This window comes from Chionomys nivalis, chromosome 2 (genome assembly GCF_950005125.1).
Source record: "Chionomys nivalis chromosome 2, mChiNiv1.1, whole genome shotgun sequence".
NCBI lineage: Eukaryota > Metazoa > Chordata > Mammalia > Rodentia > Cricetidae > Chionomys > Chionomys nivalis.
In genome coordinates, this window is record NC_080087.1 from 116,126,255 (window position 1) to 116,146,616 (window position 20,362).

Below are 20,362 nucleotides of genomic sequence, written 5' to 3' on the forward strand. Positions count from 1 at the left end.
AGATAGATAGATAGATAGATAGATAGATAGATAGATAGATAGATAGATAGATAGATAGATAGATAGATATAGTAGATAGATCACCCTCAATCATAAGATTCTAGTGGTCATACAACAATATAAAGAGTCTAACCAGTTTTTATTTGTGCAACTACTTACAGATCCTTGTAATAAGTATTTGGAAATAAAACTACATTGGTATAGAAATTAGGAAATTCCATTTCCCACAAGTCCTAAGAATAAATCATTGTTTGATTTTATCAAAACCCATCCAAAAATCCTAAAGAAATATCTAACATTGAGGTATTTTATTAATTTTTTATTATTTTGTTTTTATTTTCATCATCCAATGTGTTTCTCATAGAAGTCTTTTACATAAGTATAGTTTTTTTTTTAACTTAGATAGTGTGGTAGTTTAAATGAGAATGGACCCCCATAAATTCATGTATTCAAATGCTTGGTTCCCTGCTGGTGGAAAGATTAGGAGGCCCTGTTGGAAAAGGTGTGTCACTTGGGGAGCAGTTTTGAAGTTTCAAAAGCCCAAGAATTCCTAGTTAGCACAATTCATCTCTCAGATAGATAGACAGACAAACAGAAAGACAGACACACAGACAGAAATGATGGATGGTAGATAGATAGATAGATAGATAGATAGATAGATAGATAGATAGATAGATAGATAGATAGATAGATAGATAGAAATGATAAATGGGGAGAAAGAGAAAGAGGGAGAGCGAGAGAGAGAGAGAGAGAGAGAGAGAGAGAGAGAGAGAGAGAGAGAGAGAGAGAGAGAGAGATGATAGAAGATAGATAGACAGACAGACAGAGAGACAGATGAGTTATGATGTAAGCTCTCAGCTACTATTGCAGGACAATGCTTGTCTGCCTGCTGCCATATTCCCACCATGATGGTCAAGGACTCTAACCCTCTGAAACTGTGAGCCCCAAATGAATTTTTTCTTCTATGAAGTGCCTTGATAATGGTATCCTATCACTGTAATAAAAAGTAAATGAGACAGGTGGCATACATCTATGCATAAAAAACATACAAAGTCATATCACACAGAGAAAAGGATGATTTTTCTTTTGGATATTTTCTTTCAATATTTTGTATGAAGTTTATGTTTTTCTCTATATATCATTGGGTACACTACATTTTTTCAGTCAGCATTTTGAGGTCCAGAATATTGTTTTATTGTATAGTTACATTTGAATTATTCATTATGATTGTTTGAACATTTAGATTATTTCCAAGGCTTGGCTATTGATTTGTAATGCATCCAAAAAAATTTGATGGAATTTAATAGTTTACACTTAAGAACTTGTGTGTATTTATATGCATGTCCTATACATGCATGTGTATTGTGAACATATGTCTTCATGTTTCCCCAGTATGTACTTTATTGACTGAGTCATCTCCCTACCCCTAGTAAAAACTTCTTAGATGCTTGATATTTATTACTAAACTGTTAATTTAAAAAAAAATTATAATGATCAAGTTTGTTGAGGGTTTATTTTCCAAAGTTTGTACTAACTTCTGAGGTCCCTCCAAAAATAAGCATTTAATTACTTTAATGTCGCAAATTACTCAGAATTCTGGACTTTCTCCACATTTCTTCTCTTGAGTTTTTTTCTCAGAACTGTTTTTCTTTTCGCCGTGACTGTGAACTCATGAATATTGCTCTATCATCATCATAGTCTTGTGCTATGTTGACAATCTTAAGTAGATAAGACACTGGAAATAAGCCCTTGCTATCAGACAATGCACAGTGATTGTCTCCAGATGACCCTTACAATGATTTTGTCAATTTCCAAGTCCCATTGGGATTTTGCTTGAGCTTTCATAACACATATAAATTATGTAAAACCTACAGTCTTCTTGCCAAGAATAGGTTTTATTTTCTTATGTTCCTTTGTATTCCTCTGTAAAAATTTTTTTCATTACACAAACAGCAAACTCCATGAAGAAACCCCTCTTGGGTTTCTCATATGAAGAATTCTTGTCACTGGAATATCTTTCAATTGTTTTTTTCTATGTAATTTTGGTAAGAAAACAACTGACTTTTTAAGTATTTATTCTGTGGCAAAATAAAATTTGGGACTCATTTTCTCCTGTTTCTAGAAACATAATCAAATTGTCTATAACTCTAATGCTCTTATAATTTACAGCAGTTATGTATTATTTTGTGTCCTACACTGTTGCTGAAAACAATCACAAGAGTGAAATATGATTTCAGTACTAAATATAATTTTAAGAATGATTTTACTACCCACTTCTGTAGAATATTTTCTAGAATATTATTTTCTGTAATACAATACAGGTGCTGTGATAGATGCCTTCAGAAGGTATCTCTACAGCTAGATAGCCTAGTTCAAGAGGCCTATTGACATATAGTGAGTAGCGTGACTAATAAAAACCCAGAGACAGATATAGGGGTTCAACCTGAAGACCAGAAAAGCAAAACAGCCAGCCACTGGCTCTTATCTCTACCTCAGTCTGAAATGGCGATCCTGCCACCTGGAATCCTCATAAGGAGACTGTCTGAGAGCTGTCTCCTCCAGGTTTATATTCCTCTCTAGTGCTGGGAGTAAAGGCATGCCCACCACAGCCCAGTTCCTATGGCTACTGGAATTAAACGTGTGTGTCACCATTGCCTGGTCTGGAAGGCTGACCAGTGGGGCTGTTTTACTCTCTGATCTTCAGACAAACTTCATTTACTAAAATATAGATGGAATATCTTTACAATACAATTTGTAGTGAAATATCACTATAAATATCAATACAATAAAAAAAGAGTGTCTACATTGCACTAAAAACCCTAGAAACCCCATCAGACAAGTAGGTGATGTTGCTTCTAGAGAATATAGAGTCATTGGAACTTGCTATAGCCATGGTTCTCAGCTTTCCCAAGGCTGGGACCCTTTAATACAGTTCCTCATGTTGTGCTGACCACCAACCTTAAAATTATTTTTGTTGCTACTTCATAACTGTAATTTTGCTACTATTATGAATCATAATGTAAACATGATTGCTTTCTGATGGTCTTAGGTAACCCCTGTGAAAGGGTCGTTTGACCTCCAAAAGGTCACAACCCACATTTTGAGAACTACTGTGCTAGATCAAGAATTTCATAAAAACGAAGATTAGATGTGTTACCAACTGTTTTTGAAAAGAATGTCTGAAAACAAACACATAGAGGGTAGTTAAAAGCTAGATGCAACTAGATCTGTAGCTCAGCTGCTAAAGGGTTTACTTAGCATGTGTTTGATCCCTAGCACCCTTAAAACAAAGTGTGGTGGTATAATCCCAATATGTAGAAGCAGGGAGGTCAGCAGTTCAAATGGCATAGAAAATCTAAGTCCAAACTATACTAGTGAGATCTAGCTTCCACACCAAAAATTCAGGTAACAAACTCTAGGGAAAAAAAAAAGAGTATACTCTTAAAATGGAAGTAGTCAAAAAATGGGATCCGTTACAAACTATAAAACAGATCTGAACATCCATCCAGTGGTGGTTAAGATAGACCACCATTTCAGTCCTATCTCTTCTCACAACCTTTATTTCTGTTATCCACTTGTGTGCTCTCTGAAGAGCCGCATATACAAGTGTTCACTAAAATTCATTCACATTAAAATAGAAACAACACATCATAATAACCTACCTATTTTCATAGACTAAGTATCAAATAAATATATTTTAAAATTTGAACATATAAAAGGAAGTTGTTGCCTGGGATTGTATCTAGTTAGTAGAGTGCTTCCCAACCATGCACAAGGTCTTGAGTTCAATCCCCAGTACTGGTAATAAATAAATGAATAGTATTAAAAAGCAAACTAGTTTGGTAAAAAGAGCAATAAAACTTGGTTTGTCTATCCTTCTCTGGAGCATAGGGTCAGTCAACAGATGTCAATTAGGGTGGACAGGAAATGTTGGCAGAAAGAGGAAAAAGAAGAAAACAGTTTTCTAATCATTCTCACCCAGTTGAGAAATGCATTTGTGTTGAAACATGCATTAATTTTCCAAATATTGATATTGGAGAATGTGCTGTTTAGTATTGTGCTTTTCATTCCCAACAAAGAAACCTCTTGAGGAAATAGGTAATGAAAGCTATGGCGCTTTATGCGTTTCTCATTCAAGACTAATGTTCACCCTGGATCGTCTCACGTTCCGAAATCTCCCTGGAAAGTCTCTGCCAACAAAACCTTCTAAAAGCCAATAACAGCAAAAATGTATCTGTGTGGACAGAAACCTGCCTATCTTGAGCAATCTAGGCACAATTAGCAGTAACATATTTCAATAAAATTCCTATAGTTAGTTCCTATGTCACCTTGTGGCTAGCATAAGCTTTTCTTAATCAACGGGTGTCAAAATTAGTAATTTGCCCCAAAATACAGAACTACAGCATAGTTTACAAAGTAAAGAACTATTTGTGTCGGTTTTGATATACTTGCAGCAGTGGATAATCATGTGACTATTTGATCCTGGTGTGGCAACAGGAAAGAATAAATGACAATCATGATGGTAAATTAATGATGGTAACAAGAAACTCTGCCCTTTACTGGGAATTTTTGAAATATTCCCTTCCCTCAGACACAAACACCATTCTGTGTCTGTTGATTGATATGAAATGAAAGATAGAAAAGTAGTGTTCTGGAAAACAAAACCCAGGATAAATAAGTCATGAAGATCCTTTACCTCCCTGGACAGTCTACCCTGTTGATGAAAGATGGCACGGGGGGTGCATGAGATCCATTGTTCAAGTGTCATGTATTGTTTATGGGCAGGATGACCCTGTCCCACTGAGTAGATTATGCATCTGGTCAAGAGAAAAAGTTAGTCTGTGAGAAGAGGCCATGGAAGCTAGCATCCAACTCATGCAGGTTATCCAAGAAATGAGGGCAGAAATCAACAAACTACAGGAAGAGAATCATACCCTCCGTGTGAAGCTGACTTCAATTAGTCAGACGGCTTCTGGCTCAGAAAAGGAATCCGGAGATGAAAGGGAAGAAGCAGAGTACGGACAAACTCCAGGAGCCCTTCCTCATGGTGTTCCAACTGATTCTCCAACAGCTTTGCAGGAACAAGGTACCAAACATATGTGGATCTTCTGGGCTATGCTTATGCTTCCAAGTATCTCCAAAATGATTGATTCGTTGGGTTGCTACAACAAATTCATCATTTGGCACTTGCAGTGATAGGTTTCAGCCTCTTCCTTTTAGTAGATGAACTTTAAATCCCTAATCAAAACTCCCTTTAGGTTCTTTAAGCCTATATTTCAATAACAATAAAATGACTCTGAGTGTACCAGGAAAGCTAAAAACAGATGTGTAAACATCAGTCACATTCAGAAATTTTTTTCCACCTTGACTTTAAGTATATAAATTCTGCAAATGTAGAACAATAAAGGTGCATGTTGATTGGTATGATCATTTATTATCAATCACTGAATAACCATTGAATAGCTTTTTAGTGGGTTAGCCTATGGATCAAATCAGACAAATGTGGTTCTCGATGATCTGTTACTCAGTCTCTTGACTCTGGCTCCATATTAGACCTCTTGAATCTTCTCCACCTGGAGGTACTGTGGTGCATGCCTCTGTGCTGATGGCGACCACGTGGAATGAGCAGTAGTACCTGGATGTATGCAACATATGACAGGCACTATCATTCTTCTTTCTACACTGTGAGACACATTACACACACTTCAACCTGTAGATAGACAGTGATAGATGATAGATAGATAGATAGATAGATAGATAGATAGATAGATAGATCATAGACAGATAGATAATGTACAGATATATAGATTATATATATTGAATACCTCAATATGCAAGATTAAAAGTCAAATATCTCATTTTTTACAGGAGAGACTTAATTCCATAATTACTTAAAATGTTGGAATCAGTAGTAAGAAACAAGTCCTACATTTCAGTTGTCAGGGCTCACCTTCAACAACGTATTCAAATCAAAAATGATATCCGTAATTAACTACTCATAGCTCTTAATATCTTCCATCAAAGACTTCAGGCAATTCCAATTAGAGGCAAGGAAGAGTTTGACAATGGAGCATGTCACATCTGCTGCATGATCTTATTAGAGATGTCTCTTTCCAGTGACGAGGGAAAGCATTTCAAAGCTACAAATACATTCCTATCTGGAGCTGAGAAACTCTGTCTACTGATGATCTAAGCAAACTATAAAAGAAGAACCTATAATATTAGACCCCCTTATTGGAAAACAGGAAGAAAAGATATGAGTATTTATAATATATCCTTGCTACAGGGCTTCTAATTCCCAGCAGTGCTGACCTTTTGTATTGACTAATTCTTCATTGTCGAGGTCAGTCTGGAAGTTAGAAGCTGCTAAGCATTTCCATTCTCCCTAACAACCAGTTGTTTTAGCACCCACCTGTCCAACCCAGTTACAACCATCAAGTTGTCTGCAGCCAGGCACAGTGGCATCTGTCAATAACCCCAGTACATGAGATGCTGAAGCAGAAGAATCGTGAGTCTGCAGCTAGCCTAGGCTACACAGTGAGTTCAAGGTGAGGCTGAGTGAGAATCTGTTTCAAGCAGCAACAACAAATAAGACTTCAACAGTTGCCAAATGCTGGCTGGTAGACACTTCCCTCACCAACACAAGCCACTGACTTGCTCTAGAGGTAGATAGTACTGCCTCAAGTCTCTTTTCTGTATTTCTCATCCAAATAACAAAGCAACTAGAATCTTCATATCCTTATCCTTATCCTGAGATAAGTACTGCACATTTCCAAGTACTCCCCTTTGTACTCTCAGGATGTGAATATTATTAAGTATGGAAGGTGGTAGAACATTCATAAGACCTAGACACACAATTGGAATCACACTTCTTCAGCATAGAAATAATAACTTCCAGTAAAAACCTTACTATTAATTTGAGGACTAGCTGAAATTCATGTCAGAAAAATAAAACTTAAGAACTTGATCTAATTGTTCCAGCAAAGCACAAAAGAAATGTAATGTAGTGGTATGCTTTAAAGTCTAGTGGGATATCTTTGAATTATATTCTTCGCCAAATGGTCAGCCCTGAACACATACATACAAGTGACACTATATAAACTGAGAAGTTTATAGCTATGCATTAAGAAATATATATGTATCCGGGTGGTGGTAGTGCATGCCTTTAATCCCAGCACTTGTGAGGCAGAGGCAGGTGGATCGCTGTGAGTTCGAGGTCAGTCTGGTCTACAAGAGGCACAAGGACAGGCACCAAAGCTGCACAGAGAAACACTGTATCAAAAAAAAAGCAAAAAAAAGAAATATATATGTATATACATATACAACATAGTTGTAACAACAATTAATGAAAAATGAGACCATAAATTTCACGTATTAGTAAGGAGGGGAAGATTTGGAGTGAGGAAGGGCAAGAGAATAATATTAAGAAATAATATTAAATTACATTTGTCTTTTATATGCTTCTGCAAGAATAAGTGACTGAACTGGGAAGGACATGAGTTTGAGCATCACAATATCTGGGTTGGAATCCCAGCCTTGTGACAGTTGTTCAGTGTTGGGCAGATCATCTCAGATTGCTGATCATGGCACCTGCTGTACAGCAATGTCATAGGAATTACTAGCCTCCTAAAAGGAGACTCACTTAGAATCAGATATTTCAGCTAGGTACATTTCATGCCAAGTTCATTAAGACTCAGGAAGCAAACAAGTCATAAGTCTCAGGAAGTCCATGAAACTTAGGAGATCCTCAAGAGTCCTCTTTCCACAAGGTTATGTAAACAGTAAGGACTACCGGGAGAAGAGGAATGTCTTAGTTTGCTCTCTGTTGCTTTGATAAATACCATTGTCTAAAGCAACTTGGAGAGGAAAGGGTTTATTTACACTTCATATTACTGTCTATCATTAAGGGAAGTCAGGACAAGAACTCAAACAGGAACCTGGAGGCAAGGATTGAAGAAGAGACTATGGAGAAATCCTGCTTTCCGGCTTGCTCCCCCTGGGTTTCTCAGACACCTTTCCTATACAGGCCAGGCCCACCTGTCTAGGGATGGTACTGTCCGCTGTGGCTCAGGGCCTTCCATATCAATCAGCAATCAAGAAAATGCCCACAGCAAGTCTGATGGAGTCATTACTCCCTGAGATTTCTCTTCCCACATATGTCTAAGTTTGTGTCAGTTGACAGCTGGGGTTATGATAAGAGGACTGTCCCACCTGTCAAGCTGCCCACTGGTCATGCTAACAGTTATTGGTTGCAGCTTTCATGAGTCATCCCCCAGGCTGGAGTGGGCTTTTCAATCATTGGCTGCCTTCGGTCAGTCATGCTCCTCTATGTAATCCCAGTAAGCTCTTTGGTTCCACAAGATGGACCTAATGGGATTGTTTGGGGGAGAGGGTTGGTTTTGGTTCCCATTCCCAATCTGGAGTGACTGGACAGTTGTTCAGACCTCCGCAGGAAGGCTAACACAACAGTCCCCTCACATCAAATCCCTGATTACATCCTGCTCTCCAGTTAAAAGGTTTTTTATCAGATCTAACTTTTCTGGTGAAATATATACAGTCTTTTAAGAATAGCATCATATCATCTACCACAGAAACAATTTGGCTTTTGTATAATAAAAATGAAAAATTCTGTCATTTTCAGGAAATCACTGGAAAGAGAGATCATCAGTTTAAGTGAAATAAACCAGATCAGAAAAGCAGATACAAAGTGGTTTCTATAATATATGGAGTCTAGAACTTTAAAAATTCAGATGACATGAGAACAGAAGGGAGGCTGTTTAGAAAAAGGAATGGTATCTATGTGGGGGACAAATGAGGGTATGGAACAAATTGAATTCAATATATGTGAACTTATTAGAGTCTCATAATGAAACTCATTGTTTTGAGAGTACACAAACTTGTTAAGTATCAGGGCTTGAGAGACAGTTTAGTTGTAAAGTGATTGCCTTTTAAACCTGAGGACTGGAATTCAAGCCTTAGAATCTGAGAGAGAGAGAGAGAGAGAGAGAGAGAGAGAGAGAGAGAGAGAGAGAGAGAGCGCCTCATGTGGTGGAGTGCCCTGTAAAATCAGCACTAGAGAGACCTTGATGGGGAGAAAGGGTGGTGGGGCTCTTTGTCCAGCAAGCCTAGCTAACTTGGTGAGTTCAGACAGGAGAGATTACTGTCAGAAAGAAAGAAACAAAGACAGAAAGAAAAAGAGAGAGGAAGAGAGAAAGAAAGAAAAAAAGAAAGGAAGGAAGGAAGAAAGGAAGGAAGGAAGGAAGGAAGGAAGGAAGGAAGGAAGGAAGGAAGGAAGGGGAAAAGGAGGGAGGGAAGGAGGGAAGGAGAAGAGAGACAGAGAAGGAGAGAGGGAGGGATGGATGGAATAAAAGAGAAAAAGATGGCAGCATCTGAAGGACAATACCTAAGATCATTCTTTGGATTCCATATGTACATGTACACACACAGGAATAAATGGACACATACACACGTATACACAAACATACACATACACACACACACACACATTGCGGAAAAAAAACAGTTACGCCAGATATGTTCCAAGGCCTCATACAACAGAGAAATGCTTGATTCTATGAATCTTCTCCTGTACACTCGCCTCACCTGTACTGTAAGGACAGTGACAGAGCTTATCTCATAGACTCTGAGAGACCTGAATAAGACAATACAAGCAAGAGCAATGTGAATTTTTCAGTGACAGTTGCCAAGAAAATATTATTACTTGACTTGCATACAAGTTTTTTTTGGAAGTTTTAATGATACTTTGGCAACATCATTTGAAATTCAAACTTGTTAATTGAACCCTAGAAATCTATCACATAGAAATCTTGGAGTGCACCCCATAAAAATTCCTTTATTTTACAGATAAGAATATAAAACACAGAACATTTAAGAACGCAACATCCCCAATATGTATTTAAAAACAGAATCTTACAAAACTACCCCCTGATAAACTAAACACAAGTATATGCCTCTCTTCAAGAAAGGAACTAACTTGAAAAACCTGCAAACAAATCACTTGGAACCCCAAGTTCTTCCAGATGTGTAATAGATACCGTGAGAAAATCAAAGGAGACATTTCTAGAGTAGAGTTAGCTTCTTTTTTGATTGCCTGAGGCCAAGACCTGTGCTACAGCTCAGGATTATACCTGCTGGCTGATGAACTATGTTTATCACATAATGAGGCTACAGAGTGCCTACTCAGAATGAATTCTCCTTGGATAAAACATGTTTGTAGAAACATCAGCATTGCATGGATTTTGATGGATGTAAAAATCTAACAGCACTTTCCAAGAATGTCCCCTTGTCCTTCCCCCAAGAATGTCCCCTTGTCCTTCCTGCTCTGTACAACCTCACCTCGTGGCTGTTGTGAGTGTTATAATTGGCAATGGGGAAGATAAAAGAAACATCTCAGGGAACCCCCAGCACTGCAGGGCCCAGATTCTTTTCAATCTGCTCATATCCTTTACTGGCAAGTAAATTGCATTTGGCAGTGATCTTTGAAACTGGACTAATGGTCCTGTGATGCTGTGTGAATATTTCTTCCCTTGTGTGGATAAGAAAGAAAAGGATAATTTGTGACTCGGGGAGATGAGCAAAGAATTTATTTGGTAATCAGTTCCACATTACATGTAGAGCCCAAATAAAATAAAATTCAACTTTGCTATCATCAGCATAATTTTCCCCATCCAGTTCCCTAGGACTCAGAATGGAGAGATAGCTTCCTAATTCTTTTAAACAGAAACTTCAACGTTTCGATTTCCAAAACTGGTTATACATAGTTACATATGGTGTACACTAGTCGTTGGAAAGACGTAAAGGTAAGTTCTCAATGGCATTTACAGTTAATCTCTTCAGATAAATTTGCACATATCTGCCCAAAACTCATCCCTAAAATCGCATTTTCTGATCTTGTAAACTGTGCAAAGCCGGGTCAGTCTCCACTTTTTGCAACGTCACAACCCTTTCTGTCCTTTTCCTGCAATGACAGGCAGCAAATTTAAATAAATTACTGTAGTTCTGGCATTCTCGAAACATAAACACATTACATAGCATCCTTTTACATTTCCGTGCTAGCTAACAACAAAGTTATAGCAAGCAACAAAAAGAGTCAACAAGTAGAAAGGACCTTGAAAAATGAAAATCAACCCACGAGGTCAATGCTGCCCTCATAAGTGACAGCTGACGTCCAAGCAGAGGTCAAACGATCAGCCTCAAGCCACAGAGCTAAGAGGGACTCAGAGAAGTCAAGACTCCCTAAAATAGAGTTTTTTGAACCAAGGTTCTCGGTTTTTAGCATAAACAAGGAAGATCCGGTTTACTTCATGGAAGAAATGTATTGGAAGACATTGATGGACAGAAACTGAACTGTAAGCCCTTGGGAACTAAGTCCATCCACCTGCCGTTAGGAAGAAACACTCACTTGCCCATATGAAACCCTTCTGCTTTCTTCCGTATTGTCTTGTTCTTATCTCCCAGTGGGCTGTCTCATGGTGTCCAAATAAAGCCAAGACATGCAATTACAAGCCATTTAGGGCCGGGCGGTGGTGGCGCACGCCTTTAATCCCAGCACTCGGGAGGCAGAGGCAGGCGGATCTCTGTGAGTTCGAGACCAGCCTGGTCTACAAGAGCTAGTTCCAGGACAGGCTCCAAAACCACAGAGAAACCCTGCCTCGAAAAACCAAAAAAAAAAAAAAAAGAAAACAAGCCATTTAGGAACAACCAACTGAATTACTGTGGCTATCCAGGTGGCCAAGGACAGTGGATGAACCCATTTTTCTGGAGTCTAGATTGAAGAGAACTTCAAGAACCACAATCTCGAGAACTTCTATGATATTCCAATTTTATTTTTTTTTGAAGGGGTTGGGTATTTTTTTATTTTATTTATTTATTTATTTTTATTTCTTAGAGATTTCTGCCTCTTCCCTGTGACCACCTCCCATTTCCCTCCCCCTCCCCCATCAAGTCTCCCTCCCTCGTCAGCCCAAAGAGCAATCAGGGTTCCCTGCCCTGTGGGAAGTCTAAGGACCACCCACCTCCATCCAGGTCTAGTAAGGTGAGCATCCAAACTGCCTAGGCTCCCACAAAGCAGGTTCGTGCAGTATGATCAAAAACCCATTGCCATTGTTCTTGAGTTCTCGATAGTCCTCATTGTCCACTATGTTCAGCGAGTCCGGTTTTATCCCATGCTTTTTCAGACCTGGGCCAGTTGGCCTTGGTGAGTTCCCGATAGAACATCCCCATTGTCTCAGTGTGTGGGTGCACCCCTAGCGGTCCTGAGTTCCTTGCTCGTGCTCTCTCTCCTTCTGCTTCTGATTTGGACCTTGAGATTTCAGTCCAGTGCTCTCATGTGGGTCTCTGTCTCTGTCTCCTTTCATCGCCTGATGAAGGTTAATATTCAGGAGGATGCTTATATGTTTTTCTTTGGGTTCACCTTCTTATTTAGCTTCTCTAGGATCACGAATTATAGGCTCAATGTCCTTTATTTATGGCTAGAAACCAAATATGAGTGAGTACATCCCATGTTCCTCTTTTTGGGTCTTGCTTACCTCACTCAGGATAGTGTTTTCTATTTCCATCCATTTGTACGCAAAATTTAAGAAGTCATTGTTTTTTACTGCTGAGTAGTACTCTAATATGTATAAATTCCATACTTTCTTCATCCATTCTTCCATTAAAGGGCATCTAGGTTGTTTCCAGGTTCTGGCTATTACAAACAATGCTGCTATGAACATAGTTGAGCATATACTTTTGTTGTATGATAGGGCATCTCTTGGGTATATTCCCAAGAGTGGTATTGCTTGGTCCAGGAGTAGGTTGATCCCGAATTTCCTGAGAGACTTGTTTTATAATCTGCTTATATCCAAGTCTCTGTTAATTTTATATTTAAATTTCTACTTACTATTTAACAATATACACTTATGGAGTATACTATGATGAATTTTATACTTTTTTACAAATACAATGCTTAATACTGTCAGTAAAATTAGTATTTATACCTCATTAAACACATTTTCAGCTTTATTAACACATAATAATTGTACATATTTATGGGGTATAGCATGATATATCAACATACATTTATATATTATATGCAATGATCAAATTAGAACAATTAACATTTCTGGATATTCATTATTGATTCAAGGTTTGAAGGCTTTGAGCTCCTCACAATCTTCTAGTTAACCATAACAATCTACAGTAATCTACTATGAACTAATTCTATGTTCTTGGGTTTTCTCTGACCACACAATAAAATGACCTCATCTCTTCTTTCATGTGTCTTTATCTCTTGCTTTCAACAGCACTCTCTTCCTAAAATCTGTCATCACGTATTGCCTGCTTATGGCATGTTCTCAACATAAACTACACACTGGGAACTCTATGCAGGCAAAATTTTCATGATGTTCACTACCCCATCTCTTGAAAAAGTGTCCAGCCCATGGCTATAATCAACTAACACTTGTAACACAAATCAGCAAATAGGTATCTTTTTTTTTTAACATCAGCTAGGTATGATCAACATCTTCTTTCAATTGTGAGTATCTTTAAGGGTAGAATGTTTCACAGCTTGAATTTTGTGCTTCTTGTACAGGCAATGTCATGATTGTCAGACGCTACTCCGTTTCTCCAGTAGTTCACTCCTGTGCAGTGAATGACCCCTGGAAAGCTCAAAACAGACTTCCAAACATCATCGGAGCATCACTGGCACGTTCTTCCACTAGAAATCAAGACAACAGAGAAAAGATGCTGTCTGTAGATGCTTACAGCAGCAGTAGCTCCAGCCAGAGAGCTTCTTCTGATCACAGTTTTGTTTGCAGGTAATGCTCACTGTGTCCCTGGTTAATTTACAGGCGCGACTGAGGACTCGTCAAGCATCCTTCTAGACAAGTCAGGATGTACCCACTGGAGGAAACAAAACCAGAGTGAAAACGATTTCCATCCAATTGATGTCTGTCTAGGGAATCAAAAGAACAAATTTTAATGTTCCAAGGGCACCTTCCAACAGACGTTCTGCAATAAGCAGAAAACTTAGTCTTTATCCCTTCCTCAAGCATTAATCATACTCTGAACCACATGCTAACACAAGACTTAGCACAATCAAGCCATTAGATGATGAAGAAGTCACACAGGCAAACTGACCACTCAATAATATGTCTTGGGGTGAAGAATAGCTATTTTAGGGACCAAACACACAATTCCTTTCAGAGAGAGAAAGTTTCCCATGAAGGCAAATGTCTTCAAGGGGTTAGGGGGAAAGTTAACAGAATAAACTGTTTAGGGATGGTCCCAAAGGTACAGGACTCAAAGGGAAAGTGTTTCCAACTGCACAAGTTGGTATTTAAGGAATGGCATGATTTCAATATGAAATGCTCCCGACTGTCCTACGTGTTGTACAATTGGTGTTTTAGATTGTGGCACTATTGAGGGAGGTTGTGTAAACTAAAAGATGAAACCTAGCTGGAGGACCTGAGTCACTGGGGTAAGTTCCTCATCTCTTCCTGTAAGTTCTCTTTGATCTGCCTGCCGTAATGTGAACAGCTGTCCCTTATCAAGCACCCCTGCCCCCAAGATACTCTACCCATGTTAGTGTGTAAACTGAGGGCATAACCACTCCAAGGTATGATTGACGGAAAGGTTTTATTGTAGATATGAGGGAGGGTACAGCCAGAGGCATCTGGGAGAGCCCAGAGCAGGAAGAGAAAGTATTAGACTGAACATGGCCAGCAAACTAGACGGGACCATAAAGGAAGAAAAAGATAGAAGTGGGAGAGAAAGACAAAGAGGTGACCAAGAGAAAGAGGGGCAAAAGAGAAAGAACCAAGGAAAGAAGACCAAAAAAAGAGGGTGTACAGCTGACATAGTATAAGGGAATGAGACATTGGAGGAGGGAAATCTGTGAGCTGGATAAATTCAGGATAGGGGCAAGGTAAGAAGAACTGAGTGGACCCCCTGGTACTTGTGGTACTAAGAAAGCCTGCAGGCCAGCATGAACTTTGGGATGTTAATAGGCACCACAGACAGCCATTTGTCCTTTCTGGCAGTGATAAGGAAATAGATCTTTTGGTAGAGGGGTATAGGCCCTAGAATTTGGGGGAGCAGAATTTCCTTTGAACCTCACAATAAAGATGTTCTGCCCATCAACACTTGACAAGAACCTATGGATTTGAATCCCCTAATAACTGCGAACCAAATGTATCTTGCTACCTGAAGTTGTCATTTATTTGAGTCTTAACTACATAAAGTAAACAATAGGAGTTAGCCTGAAAAGTAGAGGAAGCTGAAACAATTGACAGATAGGCTTGGGGTAGGGTCAAGGATCCCTCTACAGCAAGAATGTCTACTGCAAAGCCTGCAGTGCAGAAGTATGACCTTTTCCCCCCACTCTTCCATCCTGCCCCCAGTAAAGTTCTGACTCTAGCAAGGTCTCCACACATCTGTCTTGTATGAGTCAAGTAGGAAAATAGAGAAAAGGGAGTGTGGGTTTCATGACTGGCTTATCACAGTGGAGAAGGGGGGGGGTTGTATTGCTAAAAGAATATATGAGTCATAGCGTTTAGTGGTGGCAGGAAATCAAATCAAGAAATAACCACAGACCTGCATGAATTCTTCTAAGTATTGCAAAGAACAGAGACTTCCACTGGGTGTGGGATGCAGAGGCCAAGACACTTTGATTTCAAAAGACAGAATGAAAACTATGTGTCACTTGTACAAAGTTCCACTAGGGAAACGAGAGTTACCCTAAGTCATAAAGATGGTTGGATTTAGTCAGACAAAGGAAAGGGGGAAAGTTATACCCCATAGAACGACAAAAGACATAAACATGGAGATACCACAACTTGGGGAAAAACTGCAGGAATGGGAAAATGTGGGGATGGAGAGCCAACAGGACCCATTATGGAAGGTCTTTGGGGAAATGCTATGCAATACTGTCTTGCCCCCTTAATTATTGGAAGCCTAGTTTTGAAAATTGTCTTGAAATTTTTAAAGATACAGCTTCCCAGCGATTTTATAAACACCCGTGTATTCTTCTATAAGAGTCTAGCATAGGTAAGGTTTTTTGTGTCTCCCCATCCTCCTTAGGGATGGATCATCGTGAGTTTGGTTTTGGCCCTTTCTGTCTACGGTTCTTTACTCTACTACACACCCACCTGTCACTCAACAAATATATCCTGGGGTATCACCTTCACGGCAGGATTCTGGGCCCTGCTACACAGCAGGGAGCAACTGTCAAAAATCCCTTTGGGGATGTTTTCCTTCATAATCAATGAATAAAAATGTATAAAGTATATCTTATGTTAACTACTACAAAGGAAAATAAGGCAATAAAAAGAAGTGAAGGGTTATAGGAATGGCTGCTGTTGAAATGCTTGATACTGCACACAAAACCGGAGAATGAAGAAAGGAAATGAACCCAATGTATCTAAGAGAGAACTCCCCAGGTGTTGAGAATAGCTCGATGCAAAAGCTCCAGTTAGGGGGATCGAAACTGGTGTGTTAAAGGAGAGGTAACCAGGTGAGCAAGCCTCAAGGAAGAGGCTTAGCATGGCCAAGGACTCTCTTGTTTAATCTGTTCTTTTTTTTAAGTGGTTATGTAGGGAGCCCTATTGTGAAAAGGCTGAAGAGAATAGCAAACATAAGAAGAACAGACTGAAGACTATAAAGCAACCTAGGCAAAGGGTGATTATTTTGGGGCCAAAAATTGTCACAGTAGATGTGGTTTCTAGGTGCATCTCACAGTTGGAGAAAGGAGAGTCTGTTAACAAGCTAGACATAGGGTATAGAAACAGGAAGTACACACTTAACAGTTGAGTTCCTGCGACCATGACAAGTCAGACATAAGATATAGAAACAGGAAGTATACACTTAACAGTTGAGTTCCTGTGGCCATGTCAAGTCAGACATAGGATATAGAAACAGGAAGTATACACTTAACAGTTGAGTTCCTGCGGCCACGTATCTTCGGAGAAGAGGAAGAAGGAAAGATAAAGATAACCTATTTTCTTTTAATAATGCAAATAAACTTATAGCTTATACACATATGTAGTGTATACAAACATACGGATATATATACGTTTATCATTCAGTGCTTTTATAAAACTGGTTGACTGTTGTTCACTGCATAAAAACGGCAAATGAATACAATTTGTGCATTATAAAATATACTTGCAAATTTTTTTAAATAAAATATGTTTATAATGTGCAAGGTATATTTTATACTTTGGAGTATACAGAAGGAAAAGTCTTCATTATCTTATTACCAAATGGCTACTCTTTAGATTCTGATGGCTATCTTGCATCTATATATTTTGAAATTGTGTAGTGACCGTTAGAATCTTTAATTTTTGAACTTAAGAGAACCCATAGGATTGAGAATTACAGTACTATTAGCTTTCCCATTTCAATTTCTATTGTTTCTTATGACAGTTTGGGGAACTAGCCAATGTTTACAAAGTATTGTCTTTCTGAACCAAAATGGTTTGCAGCTTTGAAGCTGCCAGCTAATAAACTCTGCAGAACAGAGTCCAGAATTTAGAAGTTAGTTAAATTTGAAATATTGAGCCAAGTGTGGAGTTGCGTTAAAAGAAGAAAAGTCCATGTTGGCTTAAAATCAACATTTGGATTGGCACAAAAATATGCTAGTGACAGAGAATCATTTAATCAGAATTAATATCTTTTATTATAGTCCTCTTTCACTCCGTCTCTTATGTACTTAGGAATTAACTAGTAAGATAGCATGTCATTATTCTTCTGATTTGGAAAGTTCACTTACCTCCTAGCAACTTTCAGAATTTTACAAAGATAAATAGAGTACCTATTTTTCTGCAGCTGGATTTTGAATCATATCAGACATTAAGCCTAATTTGCTTGTGATATTTTCCATTATTATACTGTGAAAGTATTCCTTTTTTGGAACAATGCTTCTACCAACGTGTCTAAGAACCCAAGCTTTCTGAAACGAAAGTTAAGGTTTTCATTTGACTTTGACTTTGATATAGAAACCCATTTTTTTCTTCTTGGATTTCAAGGACAAATAATTTCAGGATGTTAATAAAAATTAAGGAAATGGGCCCAGGTGGACAATGGAAAGCAAAAATAAATATGCTGTTTTATTGACTTTACTGCTTGGAGGTCCAGACACTTATCTCAAAGGGTAAAGGCACTTACTGCCAAACTTAATGATCTGAGTTCCATCCCCAGAACCTACAAGGCTGAAGGAGAGTACAGAATCCCACAAATTGTACTCTGACAGCCACTTGTGTCCCATGGCATATACATGTGCATATATATGTGCATTCAGACACCAACACAAACAGTAAATAATTGTAATAATTGTTTACTTATATTGGTTGACTGGAAAAAACAGACCTATTCCAATAAAAGTAATCTATACTTTTCCACCTCGGTGAGGTTAGGAAGGGCAGCCTTTGGAATGAGATGGCTAAAATCCTAGCCTCATTGCTTTCAAATAGCATGTTCTTGGAAGGAGTTATTAATGTGTCATTTGCCACAATCTACTCTTTGGTGCAATGGGAGTCATTATAGCAGTTACCTCACAGTGTCTGTGGAGCACAGGGAAATAGTTGAACGAGTGGGTCATTAGCTGGCAGCGGTTGTTCCTACTTTATTGATCCTAACACATGGAAACCCTGGTCCACCTTCTTCCCAGGGGAAGGTGCAGATGTGTTCTGAGATGCAGGCCGTGAAATGTCATTCTGTGTAGCTACACCCTTATCTTCCACAAAAGAGGGCAGCAGTGAAGGAAGAGCAATCATTTCAAACACTGCTCTTTAGACTGAGTCTTAAGAGCAGTTTCTCCTGGGGAAGGTCAGAAACCTATATAAAAAACTAACGGGGTCAAAGGAGAAGAGAGACAAGTGGAAGGATCCAGTCCCTCAAGTGACACCAACTGCGGCTCTTCTCCCCTGTCCCTTTGGGATTAACACACAATGGACATTTTGTGATCTCAGAGTCAAAAGAAGTAGGCTGATCTGTGTTTAATATGTCTGACATACTTAAACTGTGGAGTTGTGAGACGCTGCTTAAAACAGCATGATATCCAATTGATATCTTTACGTTTTTATCAACACTGTACACAGGGCTTAATTTAAAAGCCAGTTCCAAAATGCATTCTCACATTATTATTAGGCAACTAAGAAAGTAAGTATTATGATGCATTAAGATGAACTTTTAGCACTGTTGACAGATTTCTATGACTGGAAAAACATAAAATGTTACATATTAAGGTTCACTAAAATGTCTTATTTTTTTTCCTCTTGATTTGTTCCATGTAGGGAGAAGACAAAGACAGTCAGTTTCCAGTTACCTAAAAATAGGTCATCAGTTCCCAAGAATCCACATCCTTCGAAGTTCTCAGCAAATCAGAGCAGAGACCAGCTAAACATCATTGCAGAAAAAGATGTGTGAATGAGGAGTAGATTCCCAGGAGATGAGCACAACAAGATCTGTGTCATTGATCTTCCCAGGGAAAAACTCTGCCAAAACTGTTCAGTAAGACACACAAAACCTCGGGATTCAACGACTGGCCTTACTGGCCAAGGGATGGGAATGATGGTGTCTTTAAATGGCAAGTGTGTGTCCAGTGTTTAGCATGTAGCACTGGGACTTAAGTGTCCTGAGTGTGCAACACTGCACTGTGAACCATCTGGAAACACTACTGGTTCACTTCCCAGATGAGGTCATGACAAACCTAGACAATCTATTTTGGTTAATGGCAAAAAGTAAAAGAAAAAAGAAAAAAAATCATGATGCTGCTTACAACACTTGCTGTATTGATAGCTCATCGTTCCCAGCTGATTTGTTCTTTGACGAATACTAGTTGATCTGTTCTATAGTAGCCAGACACTGGCACATGAGCACAAATGAATCCCCAACATACGCTATGGACTCAGAACCACCACGGCTGATTATGAAAAGAAACTCAAATCATTATCGTTCAAGGGTTGGAAATTCTTAGAACACCCCAATACCTAAGCTTCCGATCAATAGACTCTCTCCCTATCCTGTTTATAATAACAGTATTTATATAACCCATGTAATTTTCGAAGAAAGATCTTGTTTTAAAATTGGCAGTGTTAAAATGCAGAACCATAGGCCCTGACTCAGATCTACTGGGTGAATAGAAAATAGAAAGGAGGTTGGACATTTTCATTCTTAAACAAGCATTCCAGGGTGTTTTCTGTTGTATAGCTATGCCTGTCATCCTCTATTATAAACACTTAGAAGAAGAAGAAAGGCCCATGGCTATCCAATTCCAGCAGCATACTAAAGAAGAAACAATAGCAAGGCAAAGATAGGAAGAATCTGTGCTGGTCCAATTAAGGGGTTGCTCACCGTCCTG

At 38.8% G+C, this 20,362-nt stretch overlaps 1 protein-coding gene across 1 annotated transcript; it reads left to right on the forward strand.

Moving 5' to 3' along the window:
- Positions 1-4,854: 4,854 nt before the first annotated feature.
- Ccdc195 (coiled-coil domain containing 195) lies at positions 4,855-19,428 on the forward strand. Its single transcript, XM_057761293.1, has 3 exons — positions 4,855-5,086; positions 13,595-13,820; positions 19,296-19,428. The coding sequence occupies exons 1-3, from the start codon at positions 4,855-4,857 to the stop codon at positions 19,426-19,428; spliced, it is 591 nt and encodes a 196-aa protein (XP_057617276.1).
- The last annotated feature ends 934 nt before the right edge of the window (positions 19,429-20,362 follow it).

What these genes read in the sequence shown, in the direction of transcription:
- Ccdc195 (XM_057761293.1), top strand. Translation starts at nt 4,855, where the DNA reads ATGGAAGCTAGCATCCAACTCATGCAGGTTATCCAAGAAATGAGGGCA. An exon ending in AACAGCTTTGCAGGAACAAG is followed by an intron (nt 5,087 to 13,594) that starts GTACCAAACATA and finishes CTTCTTGTACAG; the next exon opens with GCAATGTCATGATTGTCAGA. An exon ending in GATCACAGTTTTGTTTGCAG is followed by an intron (nt 13,821 to 19,295) that starts GTAATGCTCACT and finishes TGTTCCATGTAG; the next exon opens with GGAGAAGACAAAGACAGTCA.